Raw genomic sequence first — 18,364 nt, forward strand, 5'->3', positions numbered from 1 at the left:
CATGTTTTTTTTTTGTTTTCACAGCTGATTCAGACGTGCGTCGGCATAGTAACACTCCACTCTAGTAACATTCTGCTCCGTGCTGAACCCTATGGAAATGCGTGCCGGTGCTGGTGCCGGTGCTTTACCAGAACCAGCTCAACGTCAGCACCGGCACCAGCACCGGCACAGCCCTGGTCGAAAAGAGATAATGGTGACCAAACTACAGCAGGACTATCAGCACTGGACACACATGGGTGAGAGACCCTTCCAGACTTCTTTATGAAACACACTTCTACTTCCCACTGTCCAAGTTAGGATTGAATCCACAGTGAAATGCATACTGGCCTTATGAGAGTGCAGCCAGAGACACCATCAGCTCCATCAGTGCTGCTCTGATGCTACTGAGGACTCGCTGGTAGGATCCTCAGAGAGGAGTTAACACAGCCCAGATTAAAGTATGGAAACGCTTTCTCGGACGATCTGCAGAAATGGTGATGAGGCGCACAGAGCCCGGAGAGAGTGTGTAGGTGTGTGTTATTATCAAGGTCATGGAAGGACAGCTCTTCTTTGTCACAGTCCAGCTGCACTCTGATCCTCTGGAGTTTCTGCTGCACTGTGAGGAGAGTGGAGGGTGTTGGGGTGCCGGAATGACCGGCTCCATACTGACCATCCTTATACCACATGAACAAGCGTCCGTTCAAAGTGACGTAGTCTCCCCATTTCTGGGCAAAGCTCATCATCACACCCACAGTCCACCTTGGGCACTCTCCAACCTCCACATCCCAGCAGTGAGTCCCTGTATTAAAGCCCTCAGAGCCCACGACACTGTGAAACTTATCAAACCTAAATATGTTCTGACTCATATATCTCACACTGGTCAGATCCTCAGACAGAAGGAGATCCGGGTGAGCAGATGTGGGATCCAGAGTCACAGGAGCTGCAGAGAGAAGAACACATATGAGCTGAGCACAGCCCCGACATTAGGATGATGATCAATGTAATACTGTTACTATTGTCATAGGTGAGACTAACCTCAAAGGAATTTGCCTGCTCATAATTATAGTAACTCAGTGTAGGGTATTCTTGTAGTGTGTGAATACATTTCTGTATCTGTCTGTTGCAGTCTGTAGCGACTATTTCCACAAGCCATCAATCTGGCAAAGCATGTCATGCTCCCTTGGGAAATTCTAAACGAGCTCTCGCCTTTGTCTCTAGTTCATTCCTCCTAGCTGTAATTGAGCTCAATTAAAAGGTGCAGTCGGCGATCATATGTGACGGATGCCAGCTAGCTCAGCTGTGCGTGTGGAACGTTGGTAAACCTCACTCCCCGACGCCTGAAGAGTGCTGCTGGCATGAGAGCCAGTAGCCTGGGCTTTTAGCTGGATTGTTAGCACGCCGACTCCCGATCCGAAGTGTTGGATTCAGCAAATATCTCCTCCCGGCCACTAGCTGGGGTGTACTGACAGTACTGGGTGACCTCGAGAAACGGAGATTTATGTGAAAATTGCCAGAATTTCCCTTTAACTCCCTCCTTCAATTGAGGAGAAACTAAGCCGAGCTGTCTGAATTTCTTGTGAGATAAAGAAGAGACATGTTCAAGACAATGTTTCTCTGTCCTCCTCAAGTGACAAATGCACTGGGCTGTCCCTATTTCAACCAGTCGTCACCAGTGACTTCTGTGTGTGTGTGTGTGTGACATAAATTCTTACTGCACTGAACGATCTTCCTCATCTTCATCCAGACACTGAACTTGAGGTTGTCCAGGTGCTTTGCCACATTGATGACAGGTCCTGAAACCCTCTCTGGATCCTGCAGTGTGCACTGGGCTCTGGAATAACATTCAGGAGTCAGTGCTGCTGTGGGTTTGGGTTCAGAACCACAGAGAAGAGAGAGACAGGAGGCAGATCACTCACCTTTCCAATACGCTCTTGTAGTTCTGTGTAGTAAGAAATAGATACATATTAGATATTGCCTACAATGATTACCATGATTAGCTCTTTACATTATGACAATTGATACAAGTTGATGCAGAGTTGAATTAGAGTACAAAGGTATAAAGACCGCAATAAGCCACAGCGCTGTCCTAAAATTAATATTTTGTGCATGTCTGTCATCTACATTCATCAGTCATTCTCTCTCTCTCTCTCTCTCTGTTTTCATTAAATAATTTCTGCATAAACTTGGTTGTGGTAGTTTTGATATGTGCTAGACCTCTCATTCATGATGAATGATTCACTTTGCCAGGTTTCAAGAATGATGAAGATTTTAACCTCAGGCTGTGGAGTTAAAATGCTGGCCTCTTTTATGGAGGAAACCCATAAAACTCTGTAGTCGGCAATTTTATTGTGTTGCCATGAATACATGTTGTAGCATGTGATTCACATAAGCCGTTTTCAGACAGGTTTTGCACACATTTTGCGATAATTGCTTGCCGCATTTCTGATGGTAGCGGACATTCAGACATGAAGCATATATGCGAAATGTATAAGGCCACCTGTTGATCACATCTAATCTATAATTTCTGTCAATTGTGCTTTAGTTCGCTGGGCAGATAATGACGCCTAATAAATGCGGCCGTGCTGACAGCTGTACATGCGAGTGTAGTTTTCGCACCGGTAGCCTTGCTGCATCACCGTAGGTTACGAAGGTAACTATGGATCTGTGAGACCGAGGGATGACCGTCTCTATCCCTTTTTAGACCGTAGTGACGGTCAGAGTGAGGTCGAAACAGATCTGCAGCGTGTTAGACAGATGCAGGCTGACTGTTTAGTGATATCGGGCACTTTAAAGCAACACTAAAGAGTTTTTCGTACCTTAAAATAATGTTTCATGAATAATTTCAGCGGTTCATCAACTCGTAACAGGGCTCATACACTACTAAAGAGAAATTATTGAGAATGATTATTTATCATTGAGAAATGTCTAACCTGCAGGACATTGATGTCATCAGTACTCATCTTCTCTTCTATGGCTCTGATGGTGCCTGAACGATATGAGATCACTCTGCTCATATCCTCAATCTTCTCCTTCATCATCTGACTATTCTGCTCCTCTTCCTCCCTCAGTGCAGCTATCCTGGCTGCCTCTTCATCTCGTAGAAACTGGTGAAGCTTCTCAAACTCCTCATGTATCTGCTTCTCTGTGTGTCGGGCCTGAGTCTGGAAATTATTATTAGTTTCTTATTGATTAAAGAATCCATACAGATGGCAATGTAAAACTATCCATCCATTAAGCATAGTCTAATGATCCTGTCTCATCTCTATCTTAGGAAAAAAGGCCTAACAATAACATAACATTCATCCTGGCTGTTGAGTTAGTGCTCCAATTAAATGGTTGTTTTGGCAATATCTGAGACTTATAGGCCTATGAATGTTAACATTCACCTTAACGTCTTCTGCTGTTTGGTCTCGGGTGGCTTTTTCTTCTTCGTAGATCTTTACCTTCTCCTTTATGCACTCTAAGATAATCTTCATTTCCTCCTGGAATTAAGAAAAACAGTGATGACCTTCAGTGTGGTGGCGGTGTGTGTGTGTGTGTGTGTGTGTGTGTGTGTGTGTGTGTGTGTGTGTAAGATACGATAAGATATGATTAAGATAAGATGAGCCTTTAATGTCTCCTAGGTGGAGAAATTTCCCTTGGGCAATCGAGAGAGTGAGACAAAAAACATACAGTGACACAAAAAAGGCTAACACAATAACACAGAGACACTGTATAAATAAAAGCTAACGTCACATTCACACACACATAGCCAAAAAAACACTTGCACCCATACACATACTGCCCCCCCCCCCCCCCGACCCCCCACCCATACACCTACAACCCACAAGTTAATATTGCACATGATATTGCGTGTGTGTGCGTGTGTGTTTGTGTGTGTGTGTGTGTGTGTGTGTGTGTGTGTGTGTGTGTGTGTGTGTGTGTGTGTGTATGCAAAGTGTGGTTGGGCCCTAATGTGGACATGTGCTCATGTGGAATTTTCTTATCAGCATGTCAGCTTAGGCATATGATATGCAACACTGTAACACTGCATCATCCACATCAGATAACTGATCTACAACAGTGACCCAGATGGTCTGTTTTAGGCCTACTACACATCACTTGTCCTGAGAGACATTCGTCCCTTTTTGTCCCATCAACATATAAAACAGCACTCTTTAGCATCAGTAGGCTACATCACATTTCATCCCATAGGCTATTCAGGCAGAACTGCCTGATAAAATCAGTTATTAATAAACACAATGGTTGTTCTATACAGCTGCCTTTAAGTTGCACACGTATGCTATAGGCCTATTTCTCTTTGTCCCAAGTATGAAATAATGTAAAGCTTCATGGAATATCACCTTTAGGGCAGCTGCTGCCTGTAACGTGTGGCTGGTGTGTTCTCTTGAGGGTCGATACACTAGACACACAGGCTGGTCATCCTTCACACAGAAGAGCTTGAGTTCCTCACTGTTCCGTCTGCAGAGCTCCCCTGAGATCGGATTTGGAAGAGGAAGAGGAGGGCGTTCCCTTGACGACCTCCCCCTGCAGAGTGGACATTCTCTGCATCGTTTACTCTTCCAGAATTTCTGCACACAGACTTCACAGAAGACGTGATTACATGAAAGGGCAACAGGGTTCCTAAGGACGTCTTGGCACACGACACAGTAGACATCATTGTCGTCATCTAAAGTTGAAGCCATTTTTTCTCCGGTGAAAATCCGTCTGTCTGAATACTATCCAGTGGATAGCAGTTACTTCGCGTTGACAAGTCTCTAGATTAGCATCAAGATTTCCACTCGCTTCATTGTTAACTTCTGACTATTAACTGAAAGCGTTTGCGTCTGAAAACTGACCAAGTCACTCCCAGTCTCTATGTAAACTTCCTCATTCAGCGAACAGAGGAGGGGCATTATTAGCTTGAAGTTTTTGAGGAATCCCAGGGGAAAGCTACGTTGTATGGTGCCTCTTCAAAGAGGCCTAGAAAGGTACAAAAAATGGGTTTGTTACTTTAATAATAACAACAATATTAATATTTTAAATGCGACTGTTTCGTCTGACGCATTCCATTTTAAGCCATTGCGCAACACTGCTATAGGCTCTATCTCTTAATAATTAACTTCGGCCTGGCTTTGCTCAATCCAAGCGTGTGACTTCGCTCTGGTCATACCATACTCTCTGTTAGCGCATGAAAATATCGCTCTTACAGGTTCCTTACATGTGTCACTCAAGTTCAGGCTAGACTCGGAAGTCAGGAAGGGGTGTGCTGTAGCTCTGCACCGCCTGTGGCCAGGGGTCAGGATTCTAACACACCCTCACACACACACACACACACACACACACACACACACTTCACTGTTTTTTTATGACGACCACACAGCAACACGTGTCTTTTGCATGATGAATTATTTCCGTCAGAAACGCATAACAATGTGCATTAAAACTTTATGCCACACCCACGGGTCATATAATCTAATTATATTTGAACTATTAGGCTACATACAATTTTCCCAGAGATATTGTTAGAGAGAAGTTCATGAACAGTGTGCTACACTTACCAATCACAACACGCAAGAGCAGTCCAAGACACTGATACTGATAGTAGGCCTATGTAGTGCATCAGTGTGGCGCCCTCTCTAGGCATAGGGATGAATCGCCTTACATTTAGGAATTGGTGTGGATCAATTGATCCACACCAATTCCTAAATTCCCGGCCGCACTCCCCCTCCGGACAATTGGATTCCCATCCATAGTGTCTATTTATTGCAAATGTGCATACTGTATTCATTCTTATTCATAGCCTTATTTTACTGCCCTTAATTCTGTTCTTACCTTCTGTATTTTTATTCTTTTTATGTTATTGTTGAGTGCTGTACTTTGAGAGCAAAGATTAACCGGAGTCAAATTCCTTGTTTATTTACTGTACGCAAACCTGGCCAGTTGACAGTTGATTCTGATTCTGATTCTGATTCTCAGCTGAAGACATGTGCAAAATCAATAACTAAACCTGGGTTATAGGCAGGCAATTACGGTATTGGGGTCCACCCCTCATCCTCTGGGGTCATCCACCCTGAATTTACTGGCAACACCTTGATAGTAAAGACTGTGTTAAAGTATGGGTACACTTTCTCCTTGAAAGCGTCTTTGAGAGTGTGTATGTGTCCTAAAGTATCCGCATCAAAGAATGACAGTGCTCCTCCGCTCCAGTCCAGCTGCACGCGGACCCTCTGTGGCTTCTGCTCCACCTTGAGGAAGGTGGAGGGTTTCGGCGTAGCGCGCGCGGCGTACTCCTCATCGTTACGCCACATAAACCAGCGTCCGCTCATGGGGGTGAAGTCTCCCTTCCTATCAGCGGACTCCGCCATCACGCCCAGAATCCAGCGCGGATAGTCCCCAACCTCCACGTCCCAGCAGTGAGTGCCTGACTTGAAGCCCACAGAGCCCAGCACACTGTGGTACAGGTCATACCTCTCGGGGTTATCTTCAACGAATGACACAGTGGTCCGGTCCTCAGACAGGACCAGATCTGGGTGTGCAGTGGTGGGATCCAGAGTCAAAGCAGCTGAGGAGAGAAACACACACACACACACACACACACACACACACACACACACACACACACACACACACACACACACACACACACATACAGTACACACACATACACACACATACACAGTACACACACACACACACACACACACACACACACACATACAGTACACACACATGTGAACTTGAAATCTAAACCAGACCTAAATAATAATGATAGAATAGAATAAGAAGAGAGTATGTATAAGAGAGAGAGAGAGAGAGAGAGAGAGAGAGAGGTCTATATTATGTTGATGATCAATATTATGTTTTGTGCAAGTTAATAAAAGTAGTGTAATGCTCAAGAACAAGATGCAGTCTCTCAGGAGTAATGAGGCGGAGGCATTTTTGAAAAATGTGCTATTGCCATCAAATTTTAAGTAAACGTATATATATTTAAAAGAAGAAAAAAAAACTCCAATACAATTGCTGTGTTTCAAAAAATGATATGTTGACTTTGCACTATTCTCAATTAAATGCTTGATTGACAAGTTTGGCAAATAACTTTCTGTTTTAATTACAGTTATACAGTGCCCTAACTTTTTTGGAAACAGAGTTGGCAACAAAAAGGTGCTCCGTGTGTGTGTGTGTGTGTGTGTGTGTGTGTGTGTGTGTGTGTGTGCATATATACGCACGCTTCTCAACAGTCTCTCTCAACTGCTTTATGACTTCGTCCCTCAGGTTGTTCACGTGCTTCGTCACGGTGAGCAGAGCTTCAGACACTTTATCTGGCTGATGCATTTTGCAATCGGTTCTGAAATGACATTCAGGAGTCAGTGCTGCTGTGGCTTTGGGTTCAGAACCAGAACCAGAGAAGAGGGAGAGACAGGAGATCAATCACTTACATTTCCACGGTGTTCCGGTTATCCTGTAAAAAAGTAGAGGAAGACATTGCGCTATATCATGGTCATGATTCCAGGTTACACAGCATTTTTAAACAGAGAGAATACTTAGGTTTATAAGAACATTGCTTTGGGCGGGTCCATCTCCCAAAGAGTGATTAAGATGTCCTGTCACTAGGGGGAGCTATAGGGCAGCGTTAGGGCAGGCCTGCTCAGCTGCATTAAGATGTCCTGTCACTAGGGGGAGCTATAGGGCAGCGTTAGGGCAGGCCTGCTCAGCTGCATTAAGATGTCCTGTCACTAGGGGGAGCTATAGGGCAGCGTTAGTGTTGTGTTCAGCATTATAGATTCATATTTAAATGCAGGGGTGTGAAGTTGACCTATGAATTGTGTGATCATGGTAAGGTGGACTGCAGCATGCGGTATTTGAGTTTTGAGGCATTCATGTTTGAAGGAGGTTATTGCCAAATGTCTATAACAATACCAGTGGCATCAAATGGTTTCTAGAGTGTTGAGTGTACATATTGTGAATGTGGATAATAAAGTGTGATTTTTTTTAGAAATTTCCCCCCCACACACACACACACACACACACTCACACACAGTATATTCACATGTTCTTTTACAAGGTGTTGCTGTAAAGAAGAAAGTCGGTAAAGCTTCCTGCCGACAATACAGCTTCCATCGCCTTCCGAGAGACAACAAATCAAAAAGAACATGAACCCTGTCTGCCCTCCAAACACGTTCCATCTGTTAGGCTACACTGAGATGCAGAAGTTGCATTCATTTAGTTCACTCTCTCTTTCTCTTGTGTTACTGCTCACTCTCTCTTTCTCTTGTGTTACTGTTCACTCTCTTTCTCTTGTGTTACTGCTCACTCTCTCTTTCTCTTGTGTTACTGTTCACTCTCTTTCTCTTGTGTTACTGCTCACTCTCTCTTTCTCTTGTGTTACTGTTCACTCTCTTTCTCTTGTGTTACTGTTCACTCTCTCTTTCTCTTGTGTTACTGCTCACTCTCTTTCTCTTGTGTTACTGCTCACTCTCTCTTTCTCTTGTGTTACTGTTCACTGTCTTTTTCTCTTGTTTAGAAAGGTCCTAAGTAAGGAGTGTATTTTTAAGTCAAAATAGTTTTACCCTCAGGTTTGCGCCCCCATCAGCTCCCAGTTTCCTTTGTATGGCTTTGATGGTGTTGGCCAGACAGGTCATCTTCTTCCTGATGCGGCCGCTGACCTCCCACAGCATCTGCAGCTTGTCCTCCTTCTCCTGCCGCAGGACGGCCAGCCGGGCCTTCTCCTCGTCCCGCAGGAACCGGTGGAGCTGCGCAAACTCCTCCGCCATCAGCTGCTCGATGTGCATGTGCCTGGTCTGGAGCAGCACACAGGCCTGTTACTGTACACATCAGCTCCTCTGTGTGATTGGTCTTGGTGTAAAGCATGCGTCTACTGTGATTGATTGATTGATTGATTGATTGATTGATTGATTGATTGATTAAGACAAAAGACAGTAAACCTAAAGGATGACATGCTGAAGTAAAGTGCTTATTCCCAGCACGGTCCTTACTTCTCTGTGTGTTGGGCCTAGAAAGAATCTCTATTCATTAGACTGATGCTTCTTATTTTGTGTGAAATTTAAATGGAGGTTTCAGGGATCATTTGTATGAAAGTCAATCTCACCGTAATGCACTGGCTGGTTTCATCTCCAGCGAGTTGTGCTTCTTCAAGGTCTTGCAGTTTGGTCTTTAGTCGGCCTATACTCAACTTCAGCTCCTCCTGGAAGTAAAACAAATCGTGAAGGAACTCCTTGGCGTGTGAGGTTGTGTGTGTTCTTCTTGTTTACAAGGCCTTAGTCAGGAAGCTGCCCTCTGACCTCACTTCCCTTTTGAAGTATAAATCTATCTGTCATAACACCCAGTCACAGAATCATATTTCTCTAGACATGCATCATATTAGATCAGTTTGATAAATGGCCTTTTGGCTTTTTTTTGCTGAAATGGAATTCAAGATGTTCTGCTGCAGATGTTCAGATTCAGACGTTAACACTTCAGCATTTGATCCAGCTCATCAAAACAGCTCTGACATTTCCAATTAACAAATACAACCACGTGGCTTCCTTTTCAGAGTACAGAGTGCATAGAGCACCCTCTCTGCCAATAGGAAACGAGGCTGTAGGAGAATGGCAATGGCTCACCTTGATGTCAAATGATTCAGACTTGTTTCGTGGTTTGATGGTGTGGCAGGAGTGTTTGCTGTCGAACTGGCACACGATACACACGGGGCAGTCGTGCTCCATACAGTAGAACTTGAGCTGCTCGCCGTGATCCTTACACAGCGCCCAGCAGCCGACTTGAGCTCTCTGACTCCTCTCCTGCCAGAACGTCTCGCACAGGTTCTTCAGCACCAGGTTGGGTAGCAGCTGATCCTTCGATGACCTCCTCCTGCAGACGGGACACTGGTGCGCCTCGTTGTCAATCCAGAAGTCCGTCAGACAGGGCTCACACACAGTGTGGCCGCATGTCAGCAGCACGGGGTCCTTGAGGATGTCGTCGCATAAGATGCAGCAGAAATCCTCCTCGTATCTTGTACTCATTTCGTCTGGTGAAAATTGTAAATCTTTCTCTCTCTTGCTGAACTGGTAATAATGTTTTCTCTCAGCAGATTGTCCACGTCTGTCTGAGACTCGGGCTTCAAATGAATGACCTGTGCTTTACACCAGTTGTGGTCAGCAGACGCTCAAGGCCTATCAGTTTACGGCCTTATTTTTAGGAAGCAGTCAGAGGGTGGGACTCAGGAGCACACGAGGAATCTGATTGGGCAGTCCCACACAGCCTTGACACAACTTCAGACTGAGCTGTCAAGAAAGGAGGTGTAAGTGACCATAGCTGCCTGTCTGTCACACACAGTCACAACTTGTGCACTGGAAGCAATGCTGACTGCATCTAGAAGTTACTCAGCTCAGGCAGGTGCACTGCAGCACCCCTACTGGCTGTCATTCGCTACTGCAGCAGTCTGCTCCTCAGGAATCTGAATAGTCTCTTCTGAAGGAGAATGACCATGCCTGTGCCCCGACAATAAAACAGTTTGGTCAATACACTGTTTTGCTTTTAAAATACAAATCCCTCAATATAGGTCATTTCTTCAAAATGTGACACAAAAATGAACGCGATCAAAAGCCTGAATGCCACAAAGCAGGCCCAAATGCTGTCTGGTGAGTCAAATTCAAGACCCTGTTCTTCTGTTGGTGGAATGAGTTGCCCAGTGCTCTCCGCTCAGTTTTGGGTTTTTCAAGAGGGGTCTATCTGTTCAACAGGGACTTTGTTTATTAAGCCTTTCTTATGCATTATGGCTTGTATATTATAGTATTTAGTTATTTTCAGTAGGCTATTGATTGAGTTGACATTGTTGCTTATTATTGACATTCTCCTTAATAGTCTTACCAACTTTTTAAATTGTTTACGGTTAAGTTTAACTTTGTATTATTGTTATTTGTATGTTACAAGCATGTGCTGAATACAATAACTATAACCATAACCACATCAGTGGGCAGTGGCACGTTCGATCAAATCTGGCTGATTCTTTCAATACAAACATAACTTTGTTAAGGATGAACATTTATTTATTGATGATACATTCTTCATTTACAAAGAAAATCAGTATCCTTAAAGGTTGGATTTTTACTCATGTTTTGAATTAATGCATTACGATCAATTTTTAAAAGATGATTTTATAATCCATTTTTAGTCAACTTTAGCATGGGGTCAAATACTTACAGTACATGCACTGTAATAAAATGTAATATGTCAGGATTTTACTGTGTTTATTACAGATTTTGTCTGTAATAAATTATTTTTGGAAATGCCATTTGTTTTACAAAAATATGTTGATGATTTCACATGTCAAATAAAAAATAACTAGAAATCACTGTAACTGTGAAAAACACTATATCCATGTCCTTTTACAAAAAACATAAAAAATACAGCACATTTCTATAAATTTAAGCATTATTATTTGTAATGAATTTATTGTTATTTGAAAATGTTTCTAATCAAACATTAAAAACAACATGAAAATAAGGCAAGATCTTGTTAAAATTACAACTACAAACTGTATTTTAATTATGGAAAATAACTGTAGGCACATAGGAAAAAAGGTATTGGTAGGCTTTAAATATACATGTAGCTATCCATAGATTAAATGTTATTGTTATATACAGTGAGGAGCATATGTATTTGATACAATGCTAAATAAGGAATATAAAATCATCATTTGACAATTGATCTTAATGCCTTAATTAAAAAAATGAGTAAAAATAAAACCGCCAAGGATGCCAATTTTCTTTGTGATTGAAGAATGTATCGTAAATACATAAATGTCTTCCTTAAATGCTAATGGAAGGAAGTATTTGACCCCCTATGTAACCCTATGGGAATTTAACACATAGGGTTAACATAGGGGCAGGCAGATTTTTATTTTTAAAGGCCAGCTATTTCATGGATCCAGGATATTATGCATCCTGATAAAGTTCCCTTGGCCTTTGGAATTAAAATAGCCCCACATCATCACATACCCTTCACCATAGCTAGAGATTGGCATGGTGCTTTTTCCAGTAGGCCTATTAGCCTGTTTGATTTGCATTGAGGTCAATGAGCACTTCAGCCATGAACTAGTCGGGGATTAAACCGGCAACCCTCCGGTTACAAGGTCGAAGCCCTAACCCAAGATAATAATATTTGCAGGGCGCAGTGGGTTTGGGTCCTGAAGCAGAACAGAAAGACATGAACCACATCACTCATCTTACAAAAGTTCTCTTGTAGTTCTATAAAAACACAAACAAAATAAGAAACAAATAAATGTACATACCATAGACATGTTATGCACAAGGGCTTGCAATTCCATTGGACATACTGTAATCAAGGCAATAAAAAAGACGTAATCATTCCTCACCAACACCACAAAAGTGTCATCAGAGGCCAAGTCCTTCTCTTTATTATTTTTTCCAGAGATCCAGAATTGCAGTTCATGAAGAATGCTGTACACGTACCAATCACAACATGCAAGAGCAGTCCAAGACACTGATGATGCTGAGAGTGTATAGTACATGCGTGTGGCCCTCACTCTAACAGGGGAGCTACACCAGACGCGTAACTGAAGCGTTCCGTTTGCAACGCGTAAAATCCATTTTAGAAGACTGGTCTATTTTTTTCCGAATGTACGCACCACTGTCGCGTCTGGTGTGGCTACTTCAATTGATTATCGTGATTATTAACTGCTGCAGCATACGCTTCACGAATGGAACGCCTCAGTTGCGCGTCTGGTGTAGCTCCCCTGTAAGCATAGAAAAAAGCACCTCAAAGCACATCTATTCACTGAGGCCTTTGGCCCCCTGTGGAGGTGGGAGTTGGAGTCATCCTTTCCTCCTGTCCTGTGCTGTGGGATCTGCCATCGCAGAGGAAATGGAAAAGACTCCCTATGTTTCCACCACAGATACAACTGCCCGCCATACACAATAATGGCCCATGTGGCATATTCATTACTGGTCAATAATCATCACAACATGAAATTGATATAGCACATTTAGTTGATGTGCTACAAGTAAAAACAGAATATTAAATGAACACAGCACAATGCAAGTGAATTCAAAAGTAACAGAGTAGCATAGTAGCAGATGTAATAAATAATAACAATAAATAATAATACAAATGACTGAACCTATATTGACCAACACTAATTCCTAAATGTAGGCTCTGCCTCCACTCATTTCCCAGCAGCCCAGTGAGATCCATCAGTCCTCTACAACAGGAGCCCAGTGAGGAAAAAAACATGTGAGAAAAAAAAAACATTTATTCCACCGCTTGGTTGAATTTCCCATCGTCCTGCGTAATTTAAAATGTGCATTAACCTCCATCAACATTTAGCCTTATTTTCGCTTATTAAATGGCTACTTGCCAAAACGAAACTAAAGAAACTTAACTTAACATTCATGTGAATGGAACTTTCTACAGCACTCCAAAGAGCCGTGTAAGCTGGGTTACTAGGCAGGCAATTACTGTATTGGGGCCCACCCCTCATCTTCTGGGGTTATCCATTCTGACTTGGCTGACATCACCTTCATAGTAAAGACTGTGTTAAAGTATGGGTACACTTTCTCCTTGAAAGTGCTTTTGAGAGTGTGTATGTGTCCAAAAGTATCCGCATCAAAGAATGACAGTTCTCCTCCGTTCCAGTCCAGCTGCACCCTAATCCTCGTTGGCTTGGTCTCCGCCTTCAGGAAGGTGGAGGGAACTGGTGTAGAGCGTGCGGCATACTCATCATCGTTACGCCACATAAACCAGCGTCCGGCCATGGGGGTGAAGTCTCCCTTCCTCTTAGCGGACTCCGCCATCACGCCCAGAATCCAGCGTGGATAGTCCCCAACCTCCACGTCCCAGCAGTGAGTGCCTATGTCATAGCCCACCGAGCCCAGGACACTGTGGTACAGGTCATACCTCAGTGGGTTAGTTTCAACAAATTTCACAGTGGTCAGATCCTCAGACAGGACGAGATCTGGGTGTGCAGTGTTGGGATCCAGAGTCAAAGCAGCTGTGGAGAGAAACACACACACACACACACACACACACACACACACAAACAATTTAATGGAAATAAACAAAAAAATGAAATTGAAAATGTGCTACTGTCATTTCATAAGATCATATATTTTCCGATAAATTATATGTTGTCTTTAAACTGCTGTCAATCAAATGTTTGGCAAATATATTTTATTCATATTTATTTATTTCTACAGTTTGTACAGTATCCCATATGTTTTGGAAACAGAGTTGTAGAAAATGACAGCAACAAAAAGGTGCTTTGTGTGTGTGTGTGTGTGTGTGTGTGTGTGTGTACATATATACGCACGCTTCTCGACAGTCTCTCTCAACATCTTTATGACTTTGTACTTGAGTTTGTCCAGGTGCTTCGTCTCATTGAGCAGAGCTTCTGAAACTTTATCTGGCTCCTGCATTTTGCAATCGGTTCTGAAATGACATTCAGGAGTCAGTGCTGCTGTGGCTTTGGGTTCAGAACCAGCACCAGAGAAGAGAGAGAGACAGGAGATCAATCACTTACATTTCAACGGTGTTCCGGTTATCCTGTAAAAAAGTAGAGGAAGACATTGTGCTATATCATGGTCATGATTCCAGGTTACACAGCATTTTTAAACAGAGATAATATTTAGGTTTACAAGAACAATGCTTTGGGCGGGTCTATCTGTCAAAACATTACAGTATGGCATGGTGTTGGTGTCCAGCAGCATATGTGTGTAGACCTTAATAAGCACCTTTTTGATCGTTTGGATACAACTTACTCCCTTAGTATGAAAGATTTGTTTTTTCTATTATGAAAACCATGAACAGAAATCCCTTGAATATGTAGTTAATTTCTTTATTTTGCAAGCAAAGATTTCATTCACAAGCAAAAATGGCAAAAATCCTTTGTGAAATTGTGAATACTTTACAGGTAGTAAGAAACAATTAGAAAAATGATAGACTGTTGTGTCTCATTGGTACAGTATTTAACAGATAATCGGCTTTCTCTTTACATAATTTATTGTATTTATTTTTGTGTGTGTTGTTGTTTTTTCTTTGTTTTTGTTGTCTTTATTATCACTATTATTATTATTATTAGTAGTAGTAGTAGTAGTAGTAGTAGTAGTAGTAGTAGTAGTAGTATTACTACTGTATTATTATTATTACTGTCTGATCTTGTGTAGTGTCTAATGCATGTATTGTGTTGAATTGTTCATTAAAGCATTGAAAAACAAAAAATATTGTGTGTACATAAAAATTATGAGAATTGCGTGTGTCTGTGTGTGTGTGTATACACAAACACACACAAATCTCATTTATCATTTTTCAGAAATTTCAGAATTAACTTAAAATCCACTTTCTAAAATGGATAGTTCCGGTCCTTATGATTGTCTGAATCGCGCTCGATGTTGTTCTAAAATCCAACACAAACATACCTGACCGCATTTCGTTCTATAGTAATGCACTACCAAAACCTACACAAAAGTTAGAGTAGCTGCGTCTCAATGTTGCTTGGCAACCATTCAGATAGAGGAAACATATTTTGTAGCAGAAGAATGATTTTCTATGAATACATTCTCATTGCTGTGCCTTTGTTGCATGAAATCTTGCCAGATAGATTTAGTAAACGTTTTAGAAAAGCAATAAGCCGCTGGAGTCCGTAGTGTACACTGATTTAGACAGCTAAAGGGATTCTGGGCACTCTGCTTGCGTGTTGTGCCGAACAACACCCCTTAGCTGTTCTAAAATCGGTGTAAACTACGTCCTCTCGGGGCTTATTGCTTAAATAACCTTTACAGGTGAACTTCATTTGACCTTCTCTAAACTTTTTAATACACAGTTCAACAGTTCAATGTTGTACTTTCTGTACTGAAACATTACATTTCACCCTAAAGCCTGATATCCCTAACTTGTTGTTTGTATGTATTGTACTGTAGTGTACTTTTTGAGTGCAGTGTGTGAATGAAAGGGAAAAAAAGATTTACCGTCAGCTTGACCCCTTCAACCTCCAGTTTACTGTGTATGGCTTTGATGGCCTCCTTCAGATAGGTCATCTTCCTCCTGATGCGGCCGCTGACCTCGCGTAGCATCTGCAGCTTGTCCTCCTTCTCGATCCGCACGATGGCCAGGCGCACCTTCTCCTCGTCCCGCAGGAACTGGTGGATCTGCTCAAACTCCTCCGTGATCAGCCCCTCGATGTGCATGGCCCTCGCCTAGAGCAGCGCACAGGCTTATCAGGGGCGGATTTACCATTAGGCAATCGTCTGGGGCCCCCAAATAGTAGGGGGAGCCCCAATGAAACACTCCCCCCTCATAGAATAATAATCATTTAAAAACATTTAATAGGCTATATATTCTGAAACATGGTTAAGCTTAGAGAGTCATTGCATGGTTTAATTGTACTTTTAAGCTAACATGTGAAAGAGAATCCCGCACACTGTCCATTACGCATGCTTACATTTATTTACAACGTTTCGGTCATAGACCTTCCTCAGGTGAATTCTCTTTCACAAGTTTAGCTGGGTAACCAATTCCGACGCACCTGTCCCTATACAAAAGAGGTGTGCAAAAGCGTTTTGTAAACTTTTAAAAGTTTTAAGCCAACAAAAAGCATCAGAATGCCTAATTCAATACATGTCTCGACTGTTAGACCCAATAAACACTACGTTTATATCCGTTTAGTATCATTTATTCCAGTTCAGAACAGAACAACTCTGTGGCTACCATTACCACTCGACTGGTCAACGTGACCTACATCATTACACGCACACATCCACATATCCGTTTCCGGGGTCAAAGGGTAAAACACAAGTTAACAATCTCCCCATACTTTTTAACAGAAAAGATAAAGAAATAAAACAATGTACTTAATGTAATAAAATAAATGTACACAAGATTTCAAATAAACAGTCATCCAATGACTATAAACAAAAAAACATCCTACTGCATGACATTTTCACCACAGATGCCACAGTCCTTCACTTAGAGCTTTCAAAAGCACCAGAGCCGAAGCTCCCTTTTTGGTGAGACAGTCAGCGAGTTGGCCTTTTGTGTCAGACCAGAGCATTTCTTTTATTGTTTTCCGTTGAAGGAGCTCCTTAATGCCACTTATGTCTAACCTCAGTCTTTTTTCTGTGACCTGTTTAGTTGACCTAAGGGCATCAACCAGGGATCGATTGTCAGTCACACAGACTAGTGAAGGAGCATTCTGTTTGGCATCACCAGTGGTGAGCTCTGAAAGAAGGGTTGCAAGAAAGATAGCACTGTCTATGCCATCTGACATTGCTAGAGTCTCTCCTGCAAGAGTGCTCCTCACGACACGCCTAATTCTCTTAGAATGCCAAGATAAAGGAGAGAACTTCCCTCTTTCTCCCATTAGAACAATCAATGTCCCCCCCTGTGTACCACCATCTGGGAGATTACCAAGAGAAGCATCACTGAAAACGACTAAGTTTAGAGCATCATTTTGTCCCAAATACTGAAACTTGAGGGTCACCTTGTCTGACTTAAGCTTACGGATGATTTTATTTACCTCATGCACAGACTGCACTGTAGCATTTTTGATATTAGATGCCAAACTACATGAGTCAAACATAACATCTGGTCTGGTCTGCTTGGCAACCCATAAGACCTGTCCTATTTTTGACCTAAGCTGTTCTTTTTCAGTGTCATTAAGGGGGGCATCCCTCAGTATGGCACGTGCTGGTTGCATGTGAAGAGGTTGTAGATTCTCAATGTAACTGTGCTGATGTACCTGAACTACACCATCAACAGTAGCAAAATCCATGCCTACATAGCAGAAATGCTCATGCTCCTCTCGCCCTACACGGAACGCAGACTTCAGTAAAGGAATCACATCTGTTGAAAAGTCTTGCGAGCCTGCCCAAAGAAAATCATCAACATGGCATGCAAGTACTCCAGTAACCTTAAACTGCTCATCTATCCAGTAAAAGACTGCTGGATCCACTTGCGACATTTTACCACCTGTGCCCAGCATGATTTCTTTGACTTTGTTATACCAGTATAGAGATGCATCAGCGAGACCATATACACATTTCTTTAGTTTCCATATAACATTTGCACTGCCTGCCTCAGGAGGGGGCCGGATATAAATATTCCTAGACAGCTCCATGCCCTGCAAGAATGCAGATTTGATGTCCATAGAATGGACTTGCCACTGGTTTTGACAAATTACTGACAACAATAGCCTAAGAGATTCTGAGGCACATGTTGGAGAATCTTTCTGTAACTCTTGCATATTAAGCTCTTCAAAACCTCTGGCTACGAGTCGTGCTTTAGGCACAATACCCTTGGGAGTTTCTTTGAGACTACAGACCCACCTGGTGGAGACACATTTTTGCCCTGCATTCTCAACCTCCTCAAACACATCATTATTGTGCCAGTTCTT

The 18,364-nt window shown here is 42.4% G+C and overlaps 1 protein-coding gene across 2 annotated transcripts; it reads right to left on the reverse strand.

Moving 5' to 3' along the window:
- Window positions 1–242: 242 nt before the first annotated feature.
- Window positions 243–4,976, reverse strand: LOC134077930 (E3 ubiquitin-protein ligase TRIM39-like). 2 transcript variants are annotated; one of them, XM_062533567.1, is made up of 6 exons: window positions 4,323–4,976; window positions 3,366–3,461; window positions 2,910–3,140; window positions 1,896–1,918; window positions 1,692–1,810; window positions 243–919 (listed from the first exon to the last, which is right to left on the reverse strand). In XM_062533567.1, exons 1-6 carry the CDS (start codon window positions 4,662–4,664, stop codon window positions 381–383), a joined length of 1,350 nt encoding a protein of 449 aa, XP_062389551.1. In that variant the 5' UTR covers window positions 4,665–4,976; the 3' UTR covers window positions 243–380. The 2 variants fall into 2 exon arrangements, with proteins under 2 accessions (XP_062389551.1, XP_062389552.1); XM_062533568.1 differs by lacking the exon at window positions 2,910–3,140.
- Between the last annotated feature and the right edge of the window lie 13,388 nt (window positions 4,977–18,364).

Source organism: Sardina pilchardus, chromosome 4 (genome assembly GCF_963854185.1).
Source record: "Sardina pilchardus chromosome 4, fSarPil1.1, whole genome shotgun sequence".
Classification (NCBI taxonomy): Eukaryota; Metazoa; Chordata; class Actinopteri; order Clupeiformes; family Clupeidae; genus Sardina; species Sardina pilchardus.

Excerpts from the sequence above, each read along its gene's own strand:
- LOC134077930 (XM_062533567.1), bottom strand. The coding sequence starts at position 4,664 with ATGGCTTCAACTTTAGATGACGACAATGATGTCTACTGTGTCGTGTGC. Across the intron at positions 1,919-2,909 it reads ATGACATCAATGTCCTGCAG|AACTACAAGAGCGTATTGGA; the intron begins GTTAGACATTTC and ends CTTACTACACAG. Across the intron at positions 920-1,691 it reads GAGGAAGATCGTTCAGTGCA|CTCCTGTGACTCTGGATCCC; the intron begins GTAAGAATTTAT and ends TTCTCTCTGCAG.